Source organism: Pagrus major, chromosome 19 (genome assembly GCF_040436345.1).
Source record: "Pagrus major chromosome 19, Pma_NU_1.0".
NCBI classification, from domain to species: Eukaryota; Metazoa; Chordata; class Actinopteri; order Spariformes; family Sparidae; genus Pagrus; species Pagrus major.
The window spans coordinates 15937532-15958242 of record NC_133233.1 but is presented as its reverse complement, the minus strand read 5'-3'; the positions used below and the strand labels follow the sequence as shown (position 1 = coordinate 15958242).

Genomic DNA, 20711 nt, shown 5'->3' with positions numbered 1-20711 from the left:
TAACATATAGACGTTATAGTGATTAATATGGCAGTGTTACATAAAAGCCATTACAAGTCATTGGAGAGGTAAAATAACTATCTGTTCATGCAGATGTGGAGTGGAAAACTACTGGCAGCTGTGAGTCAGGAGAGAAGGTTTTGAATAATATTCATCATCAGCATTTATTGTTGTAGCAAACGCTGCAACTTACCACAGTAAAATACTACATGTAATGACTAAAGGAGAGGAGCTCAGGTCAGGAATCCCAGAATGTGAAGATCAGCCATGTCAAGCAGGAAACTAATATCACTGAGGAGAAACAAGCAGTAAGAGCAAGCCACTGAAATGAACACGGTGCCCAAGATGCTTTATTTTGCTCAGACGTCGTTGGCACGGACTCAAGGGTTTTGATTCTTAACCGGGGTGACTGGGAAGAAGGTGATTGTCAGGATGGAGGTTTTCGAGTTTTCCGCATTTTCTTGAGCTTTTCTTGTCTCACCGTCTCGCCCTCCAGAGAGGACAGCTCAGATATCCTGTGGATAAAGGAGCGAGAGGCTCCGAGCATAGGGTCTGGAAAGGACTGGCCTGTATGAGAAGAAGCAGAGGACAGAGAGGGATGAAGGAAAAGGAGAGAAGAAGAAATGTTAGGTCGCTTAAATCAAAATCCACAAACTACACCAAACTGCTCATTTCGCGATTAGTATTGATGTAAAGAGTTATATCAGTTAGGGAGCAAGTCTTGGCCACTTAGTATTGCCTAATCAGGGAGTGTAATTGGTATTTTCAGTGTGATGCATTGAATCTAATGTACTGTTTTGCATTTTAAAACTGGGTCAAGTTGAAATGAGGCTTCTTCAGGACAAACCCACACTCTACCTGTCCCACTACACACTCCCCTTTCTCCACGTGGCCTCTTGTCCTACTTTGTGTGATCCCTGCTTTTAGTTTGAAGGCCTAAAACCCATAAAACTGACATGTTTGCTGCCAATAAATCAACATCGCAAACACCTGTACAGGTCGAAAGGTTGGATTCTGCTGTTTAATTGCAACACGGTGAGGGCATTCCTGACCTGACGTGTCAAGACCACAACAAATACTTGTGTCGGCATCACAGTAACTCACTCTTTTGATTGTCTTTAACAGTCAGGAGTTTGTAGGTTGGATAATTCACCTTAGGCCTGCAGAACAGAGGGAAAACAGAAGAGGCAGAGGTCGGAGAAATAATTGAGAGAACTATTGATTGACTTGGTCGGATTTAGTTTATAAGGGCAAAAATACCTGCTGAGCTTGCAGTTCTCCACTGATAAAGTGTTTCTGCCGTTGAGGACTAAAGCGGAGGGAACAAGGACAGCTGGACTGGTATTCAGTTCATATCTTTCAGGGTAGCTGGAGGACAGAATTGAGGACATGATGAACACATGAGACGTAATGCTTCAAGACATAACATTATTATGACGTGATGACTTTTGTTTGTAGTTAGCACCTACGATACGTCTGACAATTTGGGATTTGTATTTACGACAGTGGTGTTGCACTGTGGGGGCGGCAAATCGCACAAAATGCCAGTTTCTACATAATGCTGCTTTAAGAAGACCCACTCATTGCATGGTAAAAGACAAGTTTTGTATATTCTTGGCTTTTACCCCATTGAACATTTATGGGGGCACTTGAAGACTTCTGTGACATCACTTGAAGCTTTGTAGAAAACTGTCAAATCATACTGGGAAAACATCAATGCTCGAGTGCATCAGGTCTTGACCCTACTGTATATGCCAATACCATATCTGATACTGATGTCAGTCAGCCATCAGCCCCCAGAAGTATCTTATTTTGCAAAATGATATTGATTCCCAGGAGCGTTAAACATTACAATCAGCTCATAATCTTCCGTTTGTGATGGATAAATCATGGTGTCTCGAAACATTAATTGTATCTGGCTGCTTTTCTCGTCATATGAGACAGTGACTCAGTCTAATTACTGCAATCTGTGCAGCTGTCTCCAGAAATATGCGATGAAGAGTACAGCTACAACTACTGCACTGAGTGACATTAATCCACCGGTTACCCCAGGGTGAAGGGCCGCCCAGCATGGCTGTGGGAAAGCTGCTTGGAGAGGCTGAGGGGATGCAGGTTGCCAGGTCTGTGCACATGGTAGTCTCTTGGCAGCGGAGGAATCACAGTTCTGGTCCTCTCAAAACCTAAGATATAATCACATTTAGCCATTCAGAAGGGATTCAGATCTGATATGAAGACAGCAACTCTTTAATGGGATTTAAAAAGAAAAAAAAGGAATATGGCAAACATCAAGCTTTCATAAATACTGCTAAGTTTCTCTCAAACATCACTGTTACACTTGCTGTCATTAAAATAAGGCCTATGCTCATTATGTGCGATGACAGCTCCACCTACTGGCTGTCAGGCTACAATCCAGGACCAAGCTTCAGATTCAATGTGTATGCACTTTTCAAAACCAATTCAGTTCTTATGTCAAATATGTGATCGTCATATTTCTGAGTGAGGAAAATATAAAGGATCTTATAAATCTGCTCTAAACTGTAATAATCAAAGTCCTTTCCTTACATTTCTTATCAAACACAAAGTGTCTCCCACACATGTCCTTCTCCAGGTTGTTCTGTGACTCTAGTTTGTCATCTTTGGCTAAATTAGGTGACCTACACATGGATTAGAGACAGAGAAATAAGAAGCAGCCATTCCAACACACATGGCGTTTAAACAGGCCAATACCACCCAGAATACTGACACATACAGTGTACAATTTGTGTATTGTATTTGGATCTTTTATACCACTAAAGATGATTAATTTGACACATTTTACCCTCCAACTATGATGCCGCTAACCAAGGCTTTCCAGTCCCTGGGCTCTACAACAGAGATGAACGGTGATAATCAGCATTCATGTGACATGACAGCTAAGCTAACTTGCATCTCGAATGAGCTCAGCAGATACATGGAGCACGCTTACTCACTGCTCAAGGGTTGCATCACAGGGAATTTCCTCCTCATATGATCATTTTGTCTGAACGCTGCTTGTCCTCCATCTGCCCCCATCCCGAAGTTCCTGTATGCTGGATATGCAGCCGCATCAGGGCCGCGCTGGCTGCAATTTGAGCTTCCCTCTGATATCAAAGCCTTTGCGGTTGGTAGCGATGCGTTCACCTGGAAAGTCATCATGTTGGGAGCTGCCATACAATGACTGTTTTAACATAAGGAGCTGGTCAATGGATCAAATGTGCGACAGCCGGTCATTAAAACGGGAGAACTCGTACAAACTAGTCATCCTCCGAGCAGCAGTGCTAGGCTGCAGCTCACCGCGGCCAATGCTAGCGAGTCACCGCGTCGCCATGGAAACACGCTTCATACAACCGTTAGATGACAGCTCCTGTATTTATGTCGCCTTATTTTCAACAGCGATCATGTTTAAAGTCCAGTTCAACATCCTCATGTTGTAGAAATACTTTAACAATGCGTCTACGTACACAATTCAACCAATGCATCATAGCTGCACACGTGAGTAGTCATCACCTTGTTTTAAAAGGAGTCAGTGATGGGCTTTAGTGCAAGAGTTGGTAGATATTAGTGTCAAATATGTCCCCAAGCAGAAGTCGTGTATTAAAACCTTACTCAAAAGTACTGTAGTAATGGCATCTGTTAAGTGAATTAATGTGAACATCTGTGATGTTGGAGCTCATTTCTGCTTTATTGAATATCTTCATTAGTTCATATTTTGTAGTAATCTCACTGCAAAGTAACTAAAGCAGTGGGGTAGAAACTCACAGTATTTGCCTCAAGAAGCAGGAGGAAAAGGTAGTGGAACATGTAAACACTTGTATACAGGACAGTACCTCAAAAAAATAGTACTTAAGTAAATGTACTTTATCATAAAAAAACATGCTCTAATCAAACTGCATAAGGCAGGGGAAATATGGAGTCATCTGCTAAATGCCAACAATAAAGAGAAAATATGCATTAAATGACACAATCACACATTAATGACAAGACCAAGACAGTTGAGTTTTTTTCCAATGTTTTATTGTACATTTTGAGTCCGTTGAAAACCTGAAAGAAAAAAAAACAAAACACATAGATGAGAAACCAACATGCTTATCTTGATTTTGTTACCAGATACACAACGATTGTTATGAGCCCTGTATGAAGACAGTATGGGGACCATAAATGGCATTTGGGAAACTATATAAATATGTATTTGACAGTGGTCATGTTAGGAGCACTGTCAATGGTGGCTGATATATTTCCATTCAAGACGGATATCATCCAGCTCATCTACATCATAGATTGGTCAGACCTCACACTTTTTTCCAGGAATTAAATTGTTTAAACCAAGTTACATTTGGCCCCATTACTTTGTTCGTGTCTTGCATTGAATTAAACATCCGTTTATGTGACTAAGATGTGGTTTCAGACATAATTGGCTTATTTTCAGATGGTTTTCACCACAGTCGATAAGATGGGGAAAAAAGAATATGCATCATTAACCACACCTAATGAGCTATGTAGACTCTCAAGATGTGCAATGTTCCTACCACTCACCAAAACATCAGTTCATCCTCCTGATCATTCTGTTGATCTGATCCTCCCTGTTGCCAGCGTCTCCTCCCTCCACAAAGTGTGTGGTCTTCTTGTTCATTCCACCACGAGGTGATGACAGCTTGAAGGGCCACAGGAAGTTGTTGGCGGGCTTGAAGTTCTTGCCAACTGTGTAAATCTCATGGATGAGGTCCTCAACACAGATGATGCCATATTTGCCTGCAGATCAAACAGCAAGTTACTTAACAAGTTCACCTGCATAACCATTGTTAGAAATCAGAGGCAAGAGGTGAATTATCCAATATCATCACCAACTGGGAAAACTTGAGTCTGAAACTGCATATTGGACAACTCTGACTGTACTGATTGAGCATTTGTTTAACCCAGACTTGTTTTTACTATATCCCAACAAGTTCAAGCCCTCTTAAAATGGTCAACAAACTTTTTACATTGTGACAAAGTTCAATGAGATTGACCTAAACTGTTCATCACTGTTAGATAGGCATGTGGTTTCAGACACAACTGGCTTAGTTTTCAGTTTTTTTTCACCATAGTCGATAAGACGGGGAAAAAAGTGTGCATCATTAACCACATGCAGCACCATGATTTACTTCAACAGTACATTATTTAGTTGTTTCTGCTTTTGAAGCAGTGTGCTTTGTAGCACAAAAGAACACCAAATACCTTTATATGCTTTGACCAAGACCATGTGTTCACTAAACTTTAGCTCAGAGAGAAAGCATGCCTCAACCGTTTCCTCGTGAGGAATACTACTCATGTTAATATTAATCTGTCAAATAAAAAGGTTTTCTCCAAGAACCATCTTAACCTCATATGCATCTGTATACTGTGCTATGTACAAATGAACACAAAAAAGTACAACACTTCCATACCGAGGGCCTTCTCCACCAGAGCGTTGTCTGTGAGGGCGATGCGCTGTTTCCTCATTCTGCCATGGCCACGTTTGTAGATGAGCTCACGCACAGACTTCAGGTTGGGGTACCTTTGGGGAGGGGGGGGAACAAAAAGGACAAAGGTTATCAGAATGAGCTCAAATTAGTTCAGAGCAACAACGACTGAAGACTTGCACAACTTAAATCATTTGATTTCCCCCGTTTCCTTCGAAACATTTTTTTAAAAAGCATTGATTGTTTGCAGCCATATCATTTCTAGGTTTATCCACTTAATTCAGTTTAAGAGTTTTTAAGCACAAGTTAAAACAAAAACGTTAGTGCTCAACTGATCTCAAAACATGAGGCACTGATTACAAACAGGAGATTAACCACTATAAATGATAGCGCATGTAGTGTTGTATTTATCAAATTTCTCGCAGTAGCATGACTGATCTGAAGATATTATTTAAGGTTACGCAAATCCTGAACATTTTAGGTTGGACACAGGTAATTAATTTGCACATCTACTGCACTACTCAGCTTTGTTTCTTTACTGAATTATATTTTAGAGCACTCGGCAGTGTCAAAAATTCAGATCAGAAACTTTTCTATACTTTACCATAATTATAACAAGCCTTTAAATCTAAACTTGTGTAAACATGCTTTCACCTCCTGCAATCAAGTGTGACATTTAGTCTACTTTTATATCATCTGTAACAGTACCCACTATCTGACATTTCAAGTTAGGATAACAGCCAAAAGCAGCAACATTAAGAACAGTATTCTCTAGTGGTTGCAGTAAGACTTCTTTAAAGTAGAAAGAACACAAGCCTATCCAGAGTGTAATCGTTGTGGTTTGTCTCCAACTGGAGAATTGAAACAGTCTAGTTAACTGTCAATTTCTTCACCCAAGACATTCTCACAACTAGATGTTTTCATTTATCCAATCCAGGAACCTCAAACAATTAACGTATTTTCAAAATACAGATTAAAACGGCACGCTCCCTGGTACCTACAACTATCATGGAATGTAGTTTCAGACAAAATTGGCTTAGTTTCAGTCAGTATTCACCATGGTCGATAAGATGGGGAAAAAAGTTTGGCATCATTAACCACATTCCAGGGATAAAAAGTTACAGTCACCACTATCTGTGAATCCCTACAACATAACATTACTGTTTATAAAGTTCAGGATGGTCCACAGTGGGAATACACCTGTTTGTTACCCTCTCCTCTATCACAAGGTCAACATCAAGTTTGAGTGATGACAGCCTTACCCCCAAGCGATGTAGGGCTCAGCAATCCTGAGCATGTTGATGGAAGCCTTGTTCAGCTTAACGAACACACCATTGAAGATCTGGCGCAGGCGGAGAAGCTGAAGAACTTTGCGGACCTTGGGGCTGACACCGTTGATACTGGGAAAAAATTAAAAATAAAGACAATGATTAGTATTTAGGTTAATATCAGTATGTAGGTTTTCCAATAAGTCTATTGATTGTGGTTTCAGATATAATTGGCTTAATTTGCATGGATGTATCAGCATAGTCGATAAGTCGGGGAAAGAATTAACATCATTAACCACAAAACTTAAACATTTTATCAACATTTACATGGATTGCTCTATTAACCAAATATAGGCATTAATGGGTGAAAGTCTGAACAGCAGTCCCTTCATCTTGAAAAAATAACACATTACCTTAACAGGCTCATGACTGCGTTGCGTGGTACAATATCTAAACTGCTTAACAGCCCAGTTTCACATGCTCTCGTGTACCACCAAATACAGAAATCTTGAAACAGCTTCCACAGAACTAGCATGCAAAATGTAGCCACAATAGCAACAAGAAGTTTAGAATGCTTATTCGACATTCAATACTATAGGAAACCTGCAGAAACGAGGAAGGGGCATTTCCAAACAGCTACACTGCATGGCATGTGAGCAGGAATAGCTATTCAAGCATCAGTACCAACAGCTTGAGCATCATGTCTAGTTGGAAGTCGAGCAATCCATGTAAATGTTACTAATGAGTCCGACAAGCAGGACAGTTCTGATCCCAGGTAAGGACACTACTCACCCTCTGATCCTGATGACATATGCCAGTTTGGGCTCAGCTGGCACATAGTAGTTTCCCACTTTACGAGCAGTACGACTCAGACGGATTTCACGCCTGTACATCTGCCTGTACTCCTTGTGGTACTTCTCAGCCCTCTTGTAGATCAGTTTCCTGGTCACTTTGCGGGCCTGGGAACACAATGGGAATACATGCCGATTCAATGCAAGGGCTACATACCTTAAGGTCAACCAACCACACACTGACGGCTACAAAAATGTGAGTTACATCGGTATTTCTTTAAACAGGACAGTGTAGAAGCAAGCACGTTACCTTTTTTTCGGTCAGCATCTTCTTGACACGCATGGCCTTCATGGTGGCGAAGGCCTTTCGCCTTTTCAAAAGGCTCTCAGGGACCGCCGGTACTTTTTTTCTGTTATTACAAAGATACAAAACTTCAGGACCATGCTGGAAACAAACAGACTATGCATATTTGCCATTTTGAATCACTGACACGTCTCTTCATCCTCGCTAGCCGCTAGCTTGCTAAGTTGTCTGCTACCGGCTTCCTTCTAGGTAGCCCGTACTCACTTTAACGCTAGCCCAAGTATTTTGGAAACATAAACAGACACAAAGAAGTCCACAATACATTATAAACAATTAATTCTTAACTCTGTTCCCCTTTTCAGCACAGAAACCAACCGCTTCTTGAGTGCATGGAGGCTACAGAGACAGCCATGTTGTACTACTGCTAAGGCTACACATAAGTCTGGACAAAGTCATCTTATCAAAAATAACAAAGACCATCTTTAACAATATTACTATGTGTATGATGTATGTAAACTAAACAACCCATCCAGGGTGTAAAATAAACAAAGATGGTCATTTTAACACTGGATGTGCTTAGATTTGGAATCGGCAGCAAACACTCACTCTGCGTCCGCCATTGCGCCCACCGAGAAAGAGAATTTTTCTATTGCGCATGTGCGCGTTATAGGATTGAGGACCTACACGGACCGTCCTTCGAGCTGCCTGATTTGGAGACTCTTTTATTAGCCGGGCAAAGTATTTAAAACCGATGTGAATGTTGTTGAAGTTTTGATAAAATATAGCATTAGGTCGTTAGAGTTCTACTGTTTGTTGAGTAGTTTCTAAATTTGCAGTGTCATATCTCGGAATTTGTTATTTTGTTTTATTTGGATGGTGGAATTCGGTTATAATTCTGGAAAGCTAATGCTAAGCTAACTTTAACATGTTCATTCTGTCATCCATGACCATATTTTCGACAAACGTGTGTTATTGTTATAAAATAGGATGGTCTACCGCACGTTTATGACGGCTCCTTTCTAATTCTAATGCCACAGGTGATGGTTAAGCACTCGCTCATCCGGCAGAGGGAGCAAACACTTCATTTTACAGGCCGGTGTGCGTGTGCAGAGCTGCTGCTGCTGCTGTAGGGGGAAGTTTCCTTCGCTGAACCCTTCCGCTGGATTCTGGAGCTCAGTGGAGAAGAGACCACCTCGCCTGCTCCAGGTTGTAAAACACAGGCAGTGTGAGCAGCAGCAAGGTTATAAGACAAGACACAAAATGCTGTTTCTTCCCTATGAAATTATTTGATGCAAATATTTTTAGATGCACAATCAAATATTCTGCTTAAAAAGCACGTGTGCCGAGAGCTACAGTATATTTAACAGTAGTACTCATCTATAGATTATTGCTCTGTAAGGGAACTTTAGAATAAATGTGCCTGCTTTTGCTTTCCTACATGTTGCTGTTCATACTTAGGCCCTTTTCAGAAGCAATCATTTGAATTCACTGGATGCAATAATCACATTTTGGCCATCAGAATTCTCCTCGTGTGAGACAGTAAAGATATATAACCTGCCGTATGTTTGCCCATAGAAACAGATCACCATTGGCCAGCTGCCCCCCCCCCCCCCCCCCCCCTTTTTTTTTTTTACGTCTGGCTGCGTACCTTATCAAACACTTTCACTTTTCCGCAGTGAGCAGCAGATCACAATGGATCGTTGCTAGTAAATTCCTATGATATGTCTTCAAATCAAATCAAAAACAGCTCAATAGTCATAAAGTGTGGATTTTTTTTTTTTTTAGGGGAAAAACGATTATTTTGCTGTTTCCATGTATGAATGAGCGGACATTGACCTGGACCTGTAAGATATGGCCTGATCTGTGTCTGTGGTGTGAAATCTGTATTTCGTGTTGGGAAAAACACGGTAATACTAAAACAAATCCGAATTCTAATCAAAACGAGACATTTCTTGAAATCAATCAAGGCACAACTGGATATTAAATATTCAAAAAAAAATCACATTCTTTATTTTAATAATCAACATTGTTTTTGAATATTGCCTGACGAAAGTACAAAGAGCAACACAGTGAGGGCTTTTAAATAACGGGGAAAGCCAATTCAGTGATCTTCCTTTGTGATGTCAAACAGACAGGGGGAAAAAACCCCGCAAGAGATGAGTGTTAGGTAAAGACTTTCTAGGTTACATCACCTCCCGAGTGTTGTCTATGGAGCGAGCGCTTCATTCTGACAGGCGCTCAAGTCTCCGTCCTATTGGGTCCAGCGCTGATGGGTGGACTGAATAAATAGCGAGCGAGATGCGAGTGAGGGTGAGATGAGTGGAGGAGCAGCGGAGGAAGAAGGACGCACAGTTTGGTAGTAGCTGCTCATAACTCACTTGCAACTAAAGTGGCAGCTGGACTCTGACTGAGCAGCATCTTAAACTCACAGATTGCGGTCCTGCTTGCGCCTTTTTTTTCGTCACTTTTGCGTGCATGTGCGTTGTACTGTAGTCCCCAAGTTTTGTCGGCGTGACCCTGCCTATCTGCTGCAACCAGGTTTTCAAGAGGGACTCACTCCCTTTGCGCTTTTCTTCTGCCTCGCTGCTTATTTGAACTGATTGGGTCAAGATGATGATCATCATTGCGGAGTTCTTCGTGGTCATTCTGAAGGTGCTTTGGGCTTTTGTCACTGCCGGGGCGAAGTGGGTTGTGCGTCCCAAGGAGAAGAGCGTGGCGGGACAGGTGTGCGTGATCACCGGGGCTGGAAGCGGCCTCGGGCGGCTCTTCGCCAAGGAGTTCGCCCGGAGACGAGCGATACTGGTGTTATGGGACATAAACAGCCAAAGCAATGAGGAAACGGCGGAGATGGTGCGGCAGATATACCATGAGCTGGACACTCCCATAACCAAAGACGGTAAGTGTGCTTTCTTTCCAGCAATTCAGCTTTTTTAAAAAAAAAAAAAAATTACGCACGATCAGCGTGTCTTTAGGTGGCATTCTGTGTTGTTTCTGCAGCGGCAATATGTATCTATGTCAAGGACACTATACAGTGTTGTAAGCAGTGTGAGTGTTACACAAACACATTGTTTCACATGGACATGGTTGAAACGCTTCACAGGCATCTCTGCACACTATCTTTGATTTTCAAACAAGCCTGACTCCTCAATGCTTGTTCAGGTGGTCCCTATTTCTAATTAAGTGTGCAACTCCTACCTCCAAAAGTCACTCTTAACATGCATTATAATAGATGAATGATCTAAGTCAATTAATAATTAATGAATAATTCAGTTTTATAAGTGACAATAACTCTGAATCAGCCTGATCACTCTCATCATCTCGGTTTCCTTCTCTTTTTCCCTCCAGGACCTGTTGGAGGCGTAGAGGAAGTCCCTCCTTTCCAGCCGCAGGTCTACACCTATGTGTGCGACGTGGGAAAGCGGGAGAGTGTGTATTCTACAGCTGAGAAGGTGCGTCGAGAGGTGGGAGAGGTGGACATACTGATCAACAACGCCGGCGTCGTCTCCGGCCATCACCTCCTGGAGTGCCCCGACGAGCTGATCGAGCGCACCATGGTGGTCAACTGTCACGCACACTTCTGGGTGAGTTGACGCACAGGCAATTGAGCATGCCAAAAGTGTAAACTCAGAGTAATGAGGTGTGTGTGTGTGTGTGTGTGTGTGTGTGTGTGTGTGTGTGTGTGTGTGTGTATTAGCGGTTAGAGTCTGATGGTTTGACTTATCTGCCTCAGTTTCCATGAGCACAGTGTTATCAGATGTGTTTACTGTGATGCTAAGTTCACAGGAATGTTTCCAGCCTGACTTGCAAGCCTATTCATAATCTTCTCCTTCTGTGTGCCAAATAAAAGAATCAAAGGTTTGTGTGTGTGTATGTATGTGTGTCTGCAGGATTGAAAAAGTGTGACCATAAATAGTTCCCTTGCTTGTTCAAATTTCAGCTCCGCTTAGTTTAATTCTGCCAGAGGAAAGTCACGGGTTTGGCTCTTTGGCCGCCCCAGTAACCGAGGATCCGCGTGGTATGTCGGCCCTTCCCGCTCCTCTCCTTTGCAGTGCAGATCTGCACAAATCTGACTTGCGTGATGGAGGCAGGTGGTTCCGTACATGGGCTGGATCTGCATCGCATCATCTCACCACATTTTGTTGGCAGGCGGTGATTTGTTGTGTATCAGATTTTACTCTGGCTCATTTCCTCGGGGGCCCTTCAGTGTGAATACTTATCTGAAAGGCTACGTGGACTTGATGGAGTGAATATGTTGCGCTTTAAGATAAGCATACGCTGCAGCATTAAACAGTGTGTGTGTGTGTGTGTGTGTGTGTGTGTGTGTGTGTGTGTGTGTGTGTGTGTGTGTGTGTGTGTGTGTGTGTGTGTGTGTGTGTGTGTGTGTGTGTGTGTGTGTAGCCGGGCAATTAGACATCCATTGAAAAGCGCGGCCTCACTGATTTGAGTGTTTTAGCATTTAAGCCCCTCTCCTAGATTCCTAAACAAACCAGTAATGATAATTGATTGCGTTGCTTGGCAATGGCCACCTCTGTGGGACAATTGTAGTGATTTTGCACAAATTGGTTTATAGGCCTGCTGTGGAGTGAATTGCAAGGACTGAGACTGTCCTTTGCCTGGTGGCACAGCGCTGAATTGACTATTTCATCTTTGATTGCATTTGTCACGATATATTGGGCAATGGATGAAGTGAGGCGGATGATGCTCATTTTGAGACTTTGGCTGCAGGCTCTTCTTTTTACGGAGAGCTGCATTCTCAATGATACCATGAAACCACGGTGATCGTGAAGCTCCCTAATTGAGCATGAAAATCTCTTGTGTTGTCAGTCAGGCAGGTTGTGTATTTCCTCCTTTTAATGGATGCTCCATTCAACTATTCATGTGCCTCTCTGCTGGCTTTCTCCACGTTCTTTTGGAGTCAGGATCCAGTGGTTGGGTGGCAAATTTGGGATTTTTTAATGGGGGCCCTGTGTTTGTGTTCTCCCATGTTCTGTGGAGAGCGTGGTTTCTTTAGGGTTGGGGGGGGGGAGGGGGGCAGATGAAAGAGGGACTTAATGAATGGCGACAGCCAGAATGGAGGATGTGGTTCATTAAAGACACAAGCTAGATGAATAGAGCTGAGACTAACAGGGAACTGTCCACTTTCCTCTTACACAAACATGGTACAGTTACTCACTGCATGCAGGTGGTGCATTACACAAGCCTTTGATTTAGTTTTTTCCTTTCTGAACAACAGGTTTTATAAAATGGCTTAGTTGTGGTTCATGACTCAACTCATACACTCCATTTAGGGCAAAGTCATACAAAGTGGTTTTTAAACCTTGTTTATTTAGGTTCATGTTTTAAATGGTGACCCTAGAGGGAATTTACAAGAGAGGAGTCAGAGTCAGGTGGCACTGTTTGACAAAACCTCATCGTGACTTACACCAGTCAGGGAAGCATCAGAGAGACCCAAACACCCAGTTCCTCAAGAGTAACATGACAGCAGGTTCAAAGCTTCCCCTACATCGAAAAGTGTAAAATAGGCAAATGGAAGCCCCGATGTAGTGGGAATAAGGCAGGGATGGAGACATGAACAGGAAGCGGATGCTATTCGTAGTGTGTGTGGGTGTCTGCCAGACCGGCCCAGCTCAGACCCCACACTTCTGTCCTCCTTCCACAGGCCCCTCTGACTCCTCCCAACCTGATTTGGAGGCAGTGGGTGCAGCTGCATGGCAGTCATGGAGGCCAGCTCTGTTCATCCGGCTCTGCCACACACACACGCGCACACACACACACACACGGACAAACGGCTATGATTCAGTCCCTCGCTCCCTTTAGGTTTTTATGAGGCAGGGGGTCATAACATTTAATTTGTTTGACGCTTTGATTAGTCCAGCTGGCGATTTGTGATGTTGGAGCCTCAGCCTTTAGTCATGGCGGGACGGAATGCGCAGTCATTTCAGTAAGTGTCACCAGTTTGTGTTTGAGGATTAGTGTGTGTCCAGTGGAGCCGGTTATCCAACAGGTGGTTTATGAACAATAAGCAGTAATTTCCCCTTCTCCTGGAAATCGTACCTCTCGTGCGATTTGTATGAAAGCGCAGAGCCCTCGGCAGTGACATGGCGGGAAAAGAGCAGAGGAAAGAAAAGAGGAAGGAAGGCAGTGCCGTCCCATCCACAGGCGAGGCGAGAGGGTAATGGTAAGCTGCTGCTGACCCACTTTATCTGACAATTGGTTTCTTGTCTGTGGATCAGCTTGACAAGATGCCAGGCGACAGGAGCCAAGTTCCGCAGGCCGCATTCCTGCTGTATCCAGAGAAAGGAGGCAGCCAGGCAGAAGGGTCCTACTTGACTGGTTTTATATGGGCCCCTCCTCAGGCCTGGTGCACCTGTACCCCTCACTGGAGCTAGCCATGACTACTCCCACGTTGGGTCTCTCCCTGAGCAGTACCTGTTCTCAAGGGATGGGATTACAGCTGCCACTAACAACTATTTTCATCGTCTTAGTCTGTAAATTATACTGTACTATAAAAAATATGCTCAATATAATTTCCCAGAGCCCAATGTGATGTTTTGATTAACTGTCCAGAACGCAAAGATTATCAGTTTGTGACAAAGTGACAAAGAACAGCATCCAGTCCTCATATTTGAGTAGCTGGAGCCAAAGAGTATTTAGCATTTTTGCTTGATAAATGAATGTAATCAATTATAAAGAAGATTCAACTGTTTCAGCCCTCAGTGGAATTAAATCTGAAAATCTTTTTTAAAAAGTTGGCATTTGGGACCAATATTTAGCTTTCATAGCTACAGAGCTATTTTTTATTGAACATGTCCAAAAAATCTGCTTAAAGGCAAAGAAAACGGTGCGTAATGAAGTGACTTTAAATAATGGTACAGGTTAAGCGAGCTTAAGTTCCATACAGCTAAGGTTTAATTGCCCATGAACTTAAATTTGTGAGCCTTTTTTTAAATTGGTGATCTGTGAAAATGATTAGTAATTCTACTGGGTTACCAGATGTAACAAAGCCAAGATATTGATGAATTAATTGGATTGTTTGCACCAACTGTGTTTGGTGACGCACTCTATTGGCTGCTTCTTGATGTTTGTCGTGCAGTGACACTACATCCCCTCTGGCTTTTTGATGTTGCTTTCCAGGTAAATTGGATTTCCAGTGGTACAACCAGCGGGGGGGTTAAGGCTCAGTCAACTGTAACTAGCATGGCCACCACAACATGACCAATCTGCATCCCTCATCCCTAAAGTCCAGTAAACGCAACCCACTCGAATTCTGCGATCGGTTGTAGGATCAGACGAGCTCAGGCTTTTTCTCTCTCTCCTTCATTCTCTCATCCAGGGAGAAGTCAGCCCAATTAAATGGCCATCTGGTCCTACGCAAAGGCCAATATTTTGTTCATATTCCTGTTGGTCAGGCGCTTGCACTAATGCAGCCTGACACCCCAGCTGCAAGAAGCTTTGTGTGGCTTAAATGCTCCTGGGGGCACACACCAATTAGGGGGTGCAGCGGGCAAGGCACCCCCACATAGGCCAAGGAGGCCCGACTGTGTCAGCGGGTAATTTAGCGGAACAAGGGAGCGTTGAGACCCAATTACGGCCGCTCTGATGTAAGACACGAGCCCCTGGTCGCCTTCACACATTTTGTGTCTGAGAGGTCAGCGGGGGTCATACCCACATGCCAGAGCTGCCATGAGAAGCGGGACATCACGCGAGGGTGGGAGAGAGAGGGAAAGAGACGGGACGCTTGTTCACGTTTTGCCCCGTCCTCCAGCTGAGGGGATCAGCCTTTCCTCCATCAGTTCCAGTTATTTCCAGACCACTCAGCAAACTTGTCCAGTTGTATCTGAGTGTTGGCTTTAGTCGAATAGCAATGTGCCAGATCAAGTCATTCCCTGCTCTCTGAAAGTTGCTGTGGGAGTGGGAAACTTTGGCTCTAGTCAGGTATGGGCATATCTTAAGTTAATGCTTCATTTGCACGCAACTCTCTCTCCCTCATCCGCTGCCATTCTGGCTTGCAGAGGCCTTTCTCAGCTTTTATCCAGGCCTCGTGTTCTCTCGCTCCCTCTCTTTGGGGCCCCATCATTCGATGAGTTGAATATTGCAGCAACTTGAAAATTTATGTCCTGGAAAAGTGCAGATGTTTGGAGCCGAGTCAGATCAGTAATATTGTACCCGACTATAGAATAAACTCAAACGGTGAAGTCATCTGGCTTTCTCTGCGCAGATCTGACTTATTGCTTCCAGTTTTACTTCCCAACACAAGGATAAAGACGTCTAATTACAGTACAGTAAAGCATAGCAGAGATTGCACTAGAAGTCAGTAGGTCCGATGCAGTTAATCTCTGGGTGCAGTTTTAATGAGGCTTTTCCTCCCCTGCCAGTGGTTTCATGGCTGTACTACCTGGTACCATGCACTCTCTGGCTCTGTGCTTCCCTCCAGCAAATGTTTACAAAGGAGGCTGAATCATTTCTCTGGCCAGGCTTGCATACTGTACCAACCAATGAAACTTTCGCCTTTCATTTACACGACCACAGAATTATTGGGAGATAGGAATTAACCTGTTAGAAGTCATAACCAGCCATATTTTACATTACATCCTGTAACCAAAGAGTTTGGTGTTTTTCCTTCAGACTTTATCGACTAACTGTGATTTAAAGGTGTCCTCAGTGTTTTTATTTGCAGCCTCAGTGACTTTCTGAAGTGTTGTAGACTTCATGCATTGTTCTTCACTATGGCAGCGCACGTCTGACTTGAATAGATCTAGCAGTGCTACCAACAAAAGGCATGCTGGTTGTTTGTAGACCTCCCAGTGGGAGAGTGATTGGTCAGTTCCTGTCATTGCCGTCACATGTCACACCTGCTGATTGGCTCATGCTGTGTCCAAAGTCAGCAGACGGGCAGAATGGGGAAAGGATCCATAGGCCAATCAACTGTAACCGCTAACACCACCTCTCTAACTCTCATCAAACCGGCCGGTGGAACCACTCAGGCTCTCACGTGGCACTCCGGTGAAACTCTTTCATCTCAGGGCTCATCACCCCGCCGATTGTTCCGCTGACTGCTGCTCAGGCAGGGCGCGAGGCTGTGCGGGTAGACTAGAGGTTGGATTGTATTGTTGTTGAGTGAACGGAGGCCTATGATTGGTGTTGTCACCAAGTCTTTAGAGCCGGGCCCAGCGACGGGCACCAGATCTGTGTGGGAAAAGAACAGATTGTACAGTAGCACACACACACACACACACACACACACACACACACACACACACACACACACACACACACACACACACACACACACACACACACACACACACACACACCACATACCTGTTTGTTCAGTGAATACCTGAAGAGGTGAAAACCCTCATTCTTCTCTTCCTAATTCACACCTACCACAAAGAAAAAAAACAACAACTTTCAAGTGAAATTTTTATACTTTCCAGCGCAGCACCTCCAGTGCTCAGACGGATTCTTTTTTTTTTTTCTGCCTGTTATGAATTCTCATTCAGACGCCTCTCTCTGCATCACCATGGAGAAGAGGGGAGAAGCACATGAAGAGGGGGGATGAGAGGGAGGCAGAGAGGATCAAAGGGCTTTGGCACAGACAAACTGCAAGTGAACTAACCTTCTTCTTTTTTTTTTCCTTTGCCCTTCTGTCTCTTCTGTCCTTCCCCCAGACCACCAAGGCGTTTCTCCCCAAGATGCTGGAGCTGAATCATGGTCACATTGTGACGGTTGCCAGCTCCCTGGGTTTATTCAGCACAGCTGGAGTGGAGGTTAGTATCATACACAACAACACATACACATCCCATCGTTCCCACCATCCAAAACCAGTGCTTTTCTCCGAAGCCCTCAGCGTGCCAGCTAGCACACTGGGCCAGGGGAGGCTAGGCCCCCTTTCTCTAGTTGTCCCTCCACCCGTTAAATTAAGGGACACAGATGAGCATTGGGGAGCCTCTTATAGATTCCTCTATCTGCAGCAGTGGGGGTGTCGGGCCCCTATTGGGCTCTGGCCCCAGGGCCAGAATGAGCTGACAGCTCCCCAAGGGACAGAAACATCTTCATCACTGCTTTGTGAACAACTTGGTGCTCACTCAGTATTCAGCTCACAGCAGCTTTCAATGGATAAGGTTTTTCCTTCCTATAGTTTTTTTTTTTTCTCCCCCAGTACAGATTCTTTTTGTTATTTAATGCATATTAAAATATTTAGTGGAGTCATTTATCTCCATAACCACAGCAGGAGTAAATTGGTAGCCCTCCTTGAAGGTCTTATTTTGATATTTCTGAGAACAGAGGCTGAGAATGGTGTCATTTTCAGATGGTCTACAGGGACTTCTTCTCCGTTTGGCTTGGTTTTTATAGCTGCACGTTTGCTTTTGTTGCACGAGCATTCATCCATAATGATAAAGCCCCCCTTCAAAGGGACTGCAGTTAAGTCAGTTTTTGTTCAGCTATTATGCTTCCTGGAAGTGCGTCCAATGTGATTTCAGACGTGCACATTAATTTCAGGGAACTAAAGCCCTCGCCTGTTATGTGGGCACAGTCACATCTCTTTATCCTCCCCATGTTTATCAACATGCATCTGTGTTTGCCCAAGCCTTTTTTTTTTACTTAAAAGATTATTTCCACTGCGAACCACATCAAAACCTTCCCGCCAAGCAGAGCGGTCTCCTGATGCACCGAAGAAGAATGCTAATGAAACCGTAGAACAGCGGACAGGCTCGCTCAGGTTTTTGTGGCTGTATCATTAACAGCAAGGAGAGACCTCTGAGCCCATGGGGCATGTTTGATAATGTTCTCTGTGGTCCCCGGGTGCGGGCAGGGGCAGACTTTTACAGGGCTAACCTGTTCTCTCTTTATTCCCTCAGGATTACTGTGCCAGTAAGTTCGGTGCCATCGGGTTCCACGAGTCGCTGAGCCATGAGCTGAAGGCCTCGGAGAAGGACGGCATCAACATGACTCTCGTGTGCCCTTACCTGGTAGACACGGGAATGTTCAAAGGCTGCAGAATAAGGTTAGAATCAACACACACTTGCCAGTGTAATTGTTTTTTTGTTTTCTTTTTAAAGCTTTCTTGCACCTGGGATGAGTTTGTCATCTGTAATTTTCACCATATAAAATTGCCTCGCAAACACCTTTTGAACTTCAAAGCAGCAGCTGATGGTTTGTTGTGTTAGAGATTTTATAAAGTCGCTTGTACGCCGTTGGTCAGCGCTCTGCTTAGACAAAGAAGGCGACTTTCCCAGGGGAAAACCTCACCAACAGGTGCACCTGGGCTAAGTCCCCCCCCCACTGCTGAAATAGTCCTCACTTTGTTTGATGGTTACAGTCAGGTGGCATGTTCTTTTAGCGTTACTGTCGTTACTGTACCACCTGTACCACTAATCTACCTCTTTAAAGTATATCCCAGCATCTATAAATCACTTTTAAAATCAATTCTACAAAAAGTAATCTGTGTAAAATTTGATTTTAAGTTTCCTGAATTTTGCATCTGTAAAGAACCAATTTTATGATATTTTTCTTTCCATTCAGGAAGGAGATTGAGCCATTTCTGCCTCCCCTGAAGCCAGAGTTCTGTGTGAAACAGGCCATGAGGGCCATCCTCACCGACCAGCCCATGATCTGTACACCGCGTATCGTCTATATGGTCAACTTCATGAAAAGGTGAGCTCCCTCCTGCATTCTGATATCCCGTTTCCTTCCTATATACACCCCGCTCCATTTCAGTTCTTCACTCCATCAGCTCTCAGTAAACCATACACGAGTATCTTGTGTCATTAATCTTATCTCCGTCCCGTCTCCGCAGCATCCTGCCCTTCGAGGCCATTGTGTGCATGTACCGGTTCCTCGGCGCCGACAAGTGCATGTACCCCTTCCTAGCTCAGCGAAAGGAGGCCATGAACAACAATGAGGCGAAGAACGGGATCTAGGGGGCACTGTTTGTAACACGAACAGAGGCACATAAACCTGCAAGCATGAGGAAACAACCACTGAGGATGAAAATGGAAGGAAAGACTGAATCTTGACTGGTGCACTTGCATTGAGCAAATGCAAAGGTTTACCATATTGTTCCTCTGGAACAAAGAAAGCTGTGTACTACACAAAGGATTTATTTGACTTTGTTTTGTCTTTTTTTTAAGTTTGTTTAAAGAAACCAACATCTATATTCTGTGTCACTAGTTTTTGAAATCATACAGAAAAAGGTATCCAATAATTAACTATTTACGTAATGTAGTCACCAGCCTTATCTAGTGTCATTGTGGAAATATACAGTATGTTACTGTACAAACAGTAAAAAAAAAATGTTTTCACTTTTATTTTATTTTTGTAGACATGCACTGTAATTTCTGATTTTTCTCTACACTGCCAGCATTCTCTGTGTAGGAAGGTTGAACGGAGCATTTCAAACTACCCAGCGTCTCCCCGCGCAGAGGCTCTTTTTTTCAGGCAGTCAGGAAATTGGTTTGCAGCTTAACATGACTCTGATTTGTCGCTTGTGTCATTTAAAAACAAAGCAAGATGAACATTTCACAATTTAAGTTTACCATATTCCGTTTTTTGTTGTTAAGTTACAGACATGTAGCATATATGTTGATAATGAAGTCATTCCAAATGGGACATGTTAAAGGCCAGATTGTGGCTGATTTTAAATCTTCAGTGTTTCCAGTGTAATGGGGACTCAACATTGTCCCGTTAATGGTCCTGTTGTTGTTTCAGGTCTGTATCGACTAACCTCTCGAATGAAAAGTGGACGAGGGAGTCGATGTGTGACACATTCAGAATGTACTGCTTTGGGAGAAACGGAGAGGAAATACATTTTTATTTTCTCTCACTTGTCTATATTTTCAAGATCTGTGGTGTTTATATTGTAAATTTATCTGTTACCATATTATTTGTT

The 20711-nt window shown here is 43.5% G+C and overlaps 3 protein-coding genes and 4 non-coding genes across 7 annotated transcripts; 1 reads left to right on the top strand and 6 right to left on the bottom strand.

Moving 5' to 3' along the window:
• Positions 1 to 314: 314 nt before the first annotated feature.
• On the bottom strand, positions 315 to 3126 carry LOC141014177 (uncharacterized). The gene is made up of 5 exons (XM_073487863.1): positions 2970 to 3126; positions 2048 to 2180; positions 1261 to 1368; positions 1105 to 1160; positions 315 to 567 (listed from the first exon to the last, which is right to left on the bottom strand). The coding sequence occupies exons 1-5, from the start codon at positions 3049 to 3051 to the stop codon at positions 428 to 430; spliced, it is 519 nt and encodes a 172-aa protein (XP_073343964.1). The 5' UTR covers positions 3052 to 3126; the 3' UTR covers positions 315 to 427.
• Positions 3127 to 4010: 884 nt separating this feature from the next.
• rpl7 (ribosomal protein L7) lies at positions 4011 to 8454 on the bottom strand. Its single transcript, XM_073488211.1, has 7 exons — positions 8426 to 8454; positions 7826 to 7925; positions 7517 to 7683; positions 6719 to 6856; positions 5442 to 5551; positions 4552 to 4767; positions 4011 to 4059 (listed from the first exon to the last, which is right to left on the bottom strand). The coding sequence occupies exons 1-6, from the start codon at positions 8437 to 8439 to the stop codon at positions 4559 to 4561; spliced, it is 738 nt and encodes a 245-aa protein (XP_073344312.1). The 5' UTR covers positions 8440 to 8454; the 3' UTR covers positions 4011 to 4059; positions 4552 to 4558.
• Positions 4411 to 4503, bottom strand: LOC141014974 (small nucleolar SNORD12/SNORD106). The gene has a single exon (XR_012180526.1). It is a non-coding gene; the product is annotated as a small nucleolar SNORD12/SNORD106 (small nucleolar RNA).
• LOC141014978 (small nucleolar SNORD12/SNORD106) lies at positions 5052 to 5143 on the bottom strand. The gene has a single exon (XR_012180530.1). It is a non-coding gene; the product is annotated as a small nucleolar SNORD12/SNORD106 (small nucleolar RNA).
• Positions 6469 to 6560, bottom strand: LOC141014977 (small nucleolar SNORD12/SNORD106). Its single transcript, XR_012180529.1, has one exon. It is a non-coding gene; the product is annotated as a small nucleolar SNORD12/SNORD106 (small nucleolar RNA).
• Positions 6936 to 7026, bottom strand: LOC141014980 (small nucleolar SNORD12/SNORD106). Its single transcript, XR_012180531.1, has one exon. It is a non-coding gene; the product is annotated as a small nucleolar SNORD12/SNORD106 (small nucleolar RNA).
• A 1677-nt stretch (positions 8455 to 10131) lies between the features above and the next one.
• rdh10a (retinol dehydrogenase 10a) lies at positions 10132 to 20711 on the top strand. The gene is made up of 6 exons (XM_073488875.1): positions 10132 to 10715; positions 11165 to 11400; positions 17491 to 17589; positions 18682 to 18827; positions 19346 to 19477; positions 19620 to 20711. Exons 1-6 carry the CDS (start codon positions 10430 to 10432, stop codon positions 19741 to 19743), a joined length of 1023 nt encoding a protein of 340 aa, XP_073344976.1. The 5' UTR covers positions 10132 to 10429; the 3' UTR covers positions 19744 to 20711.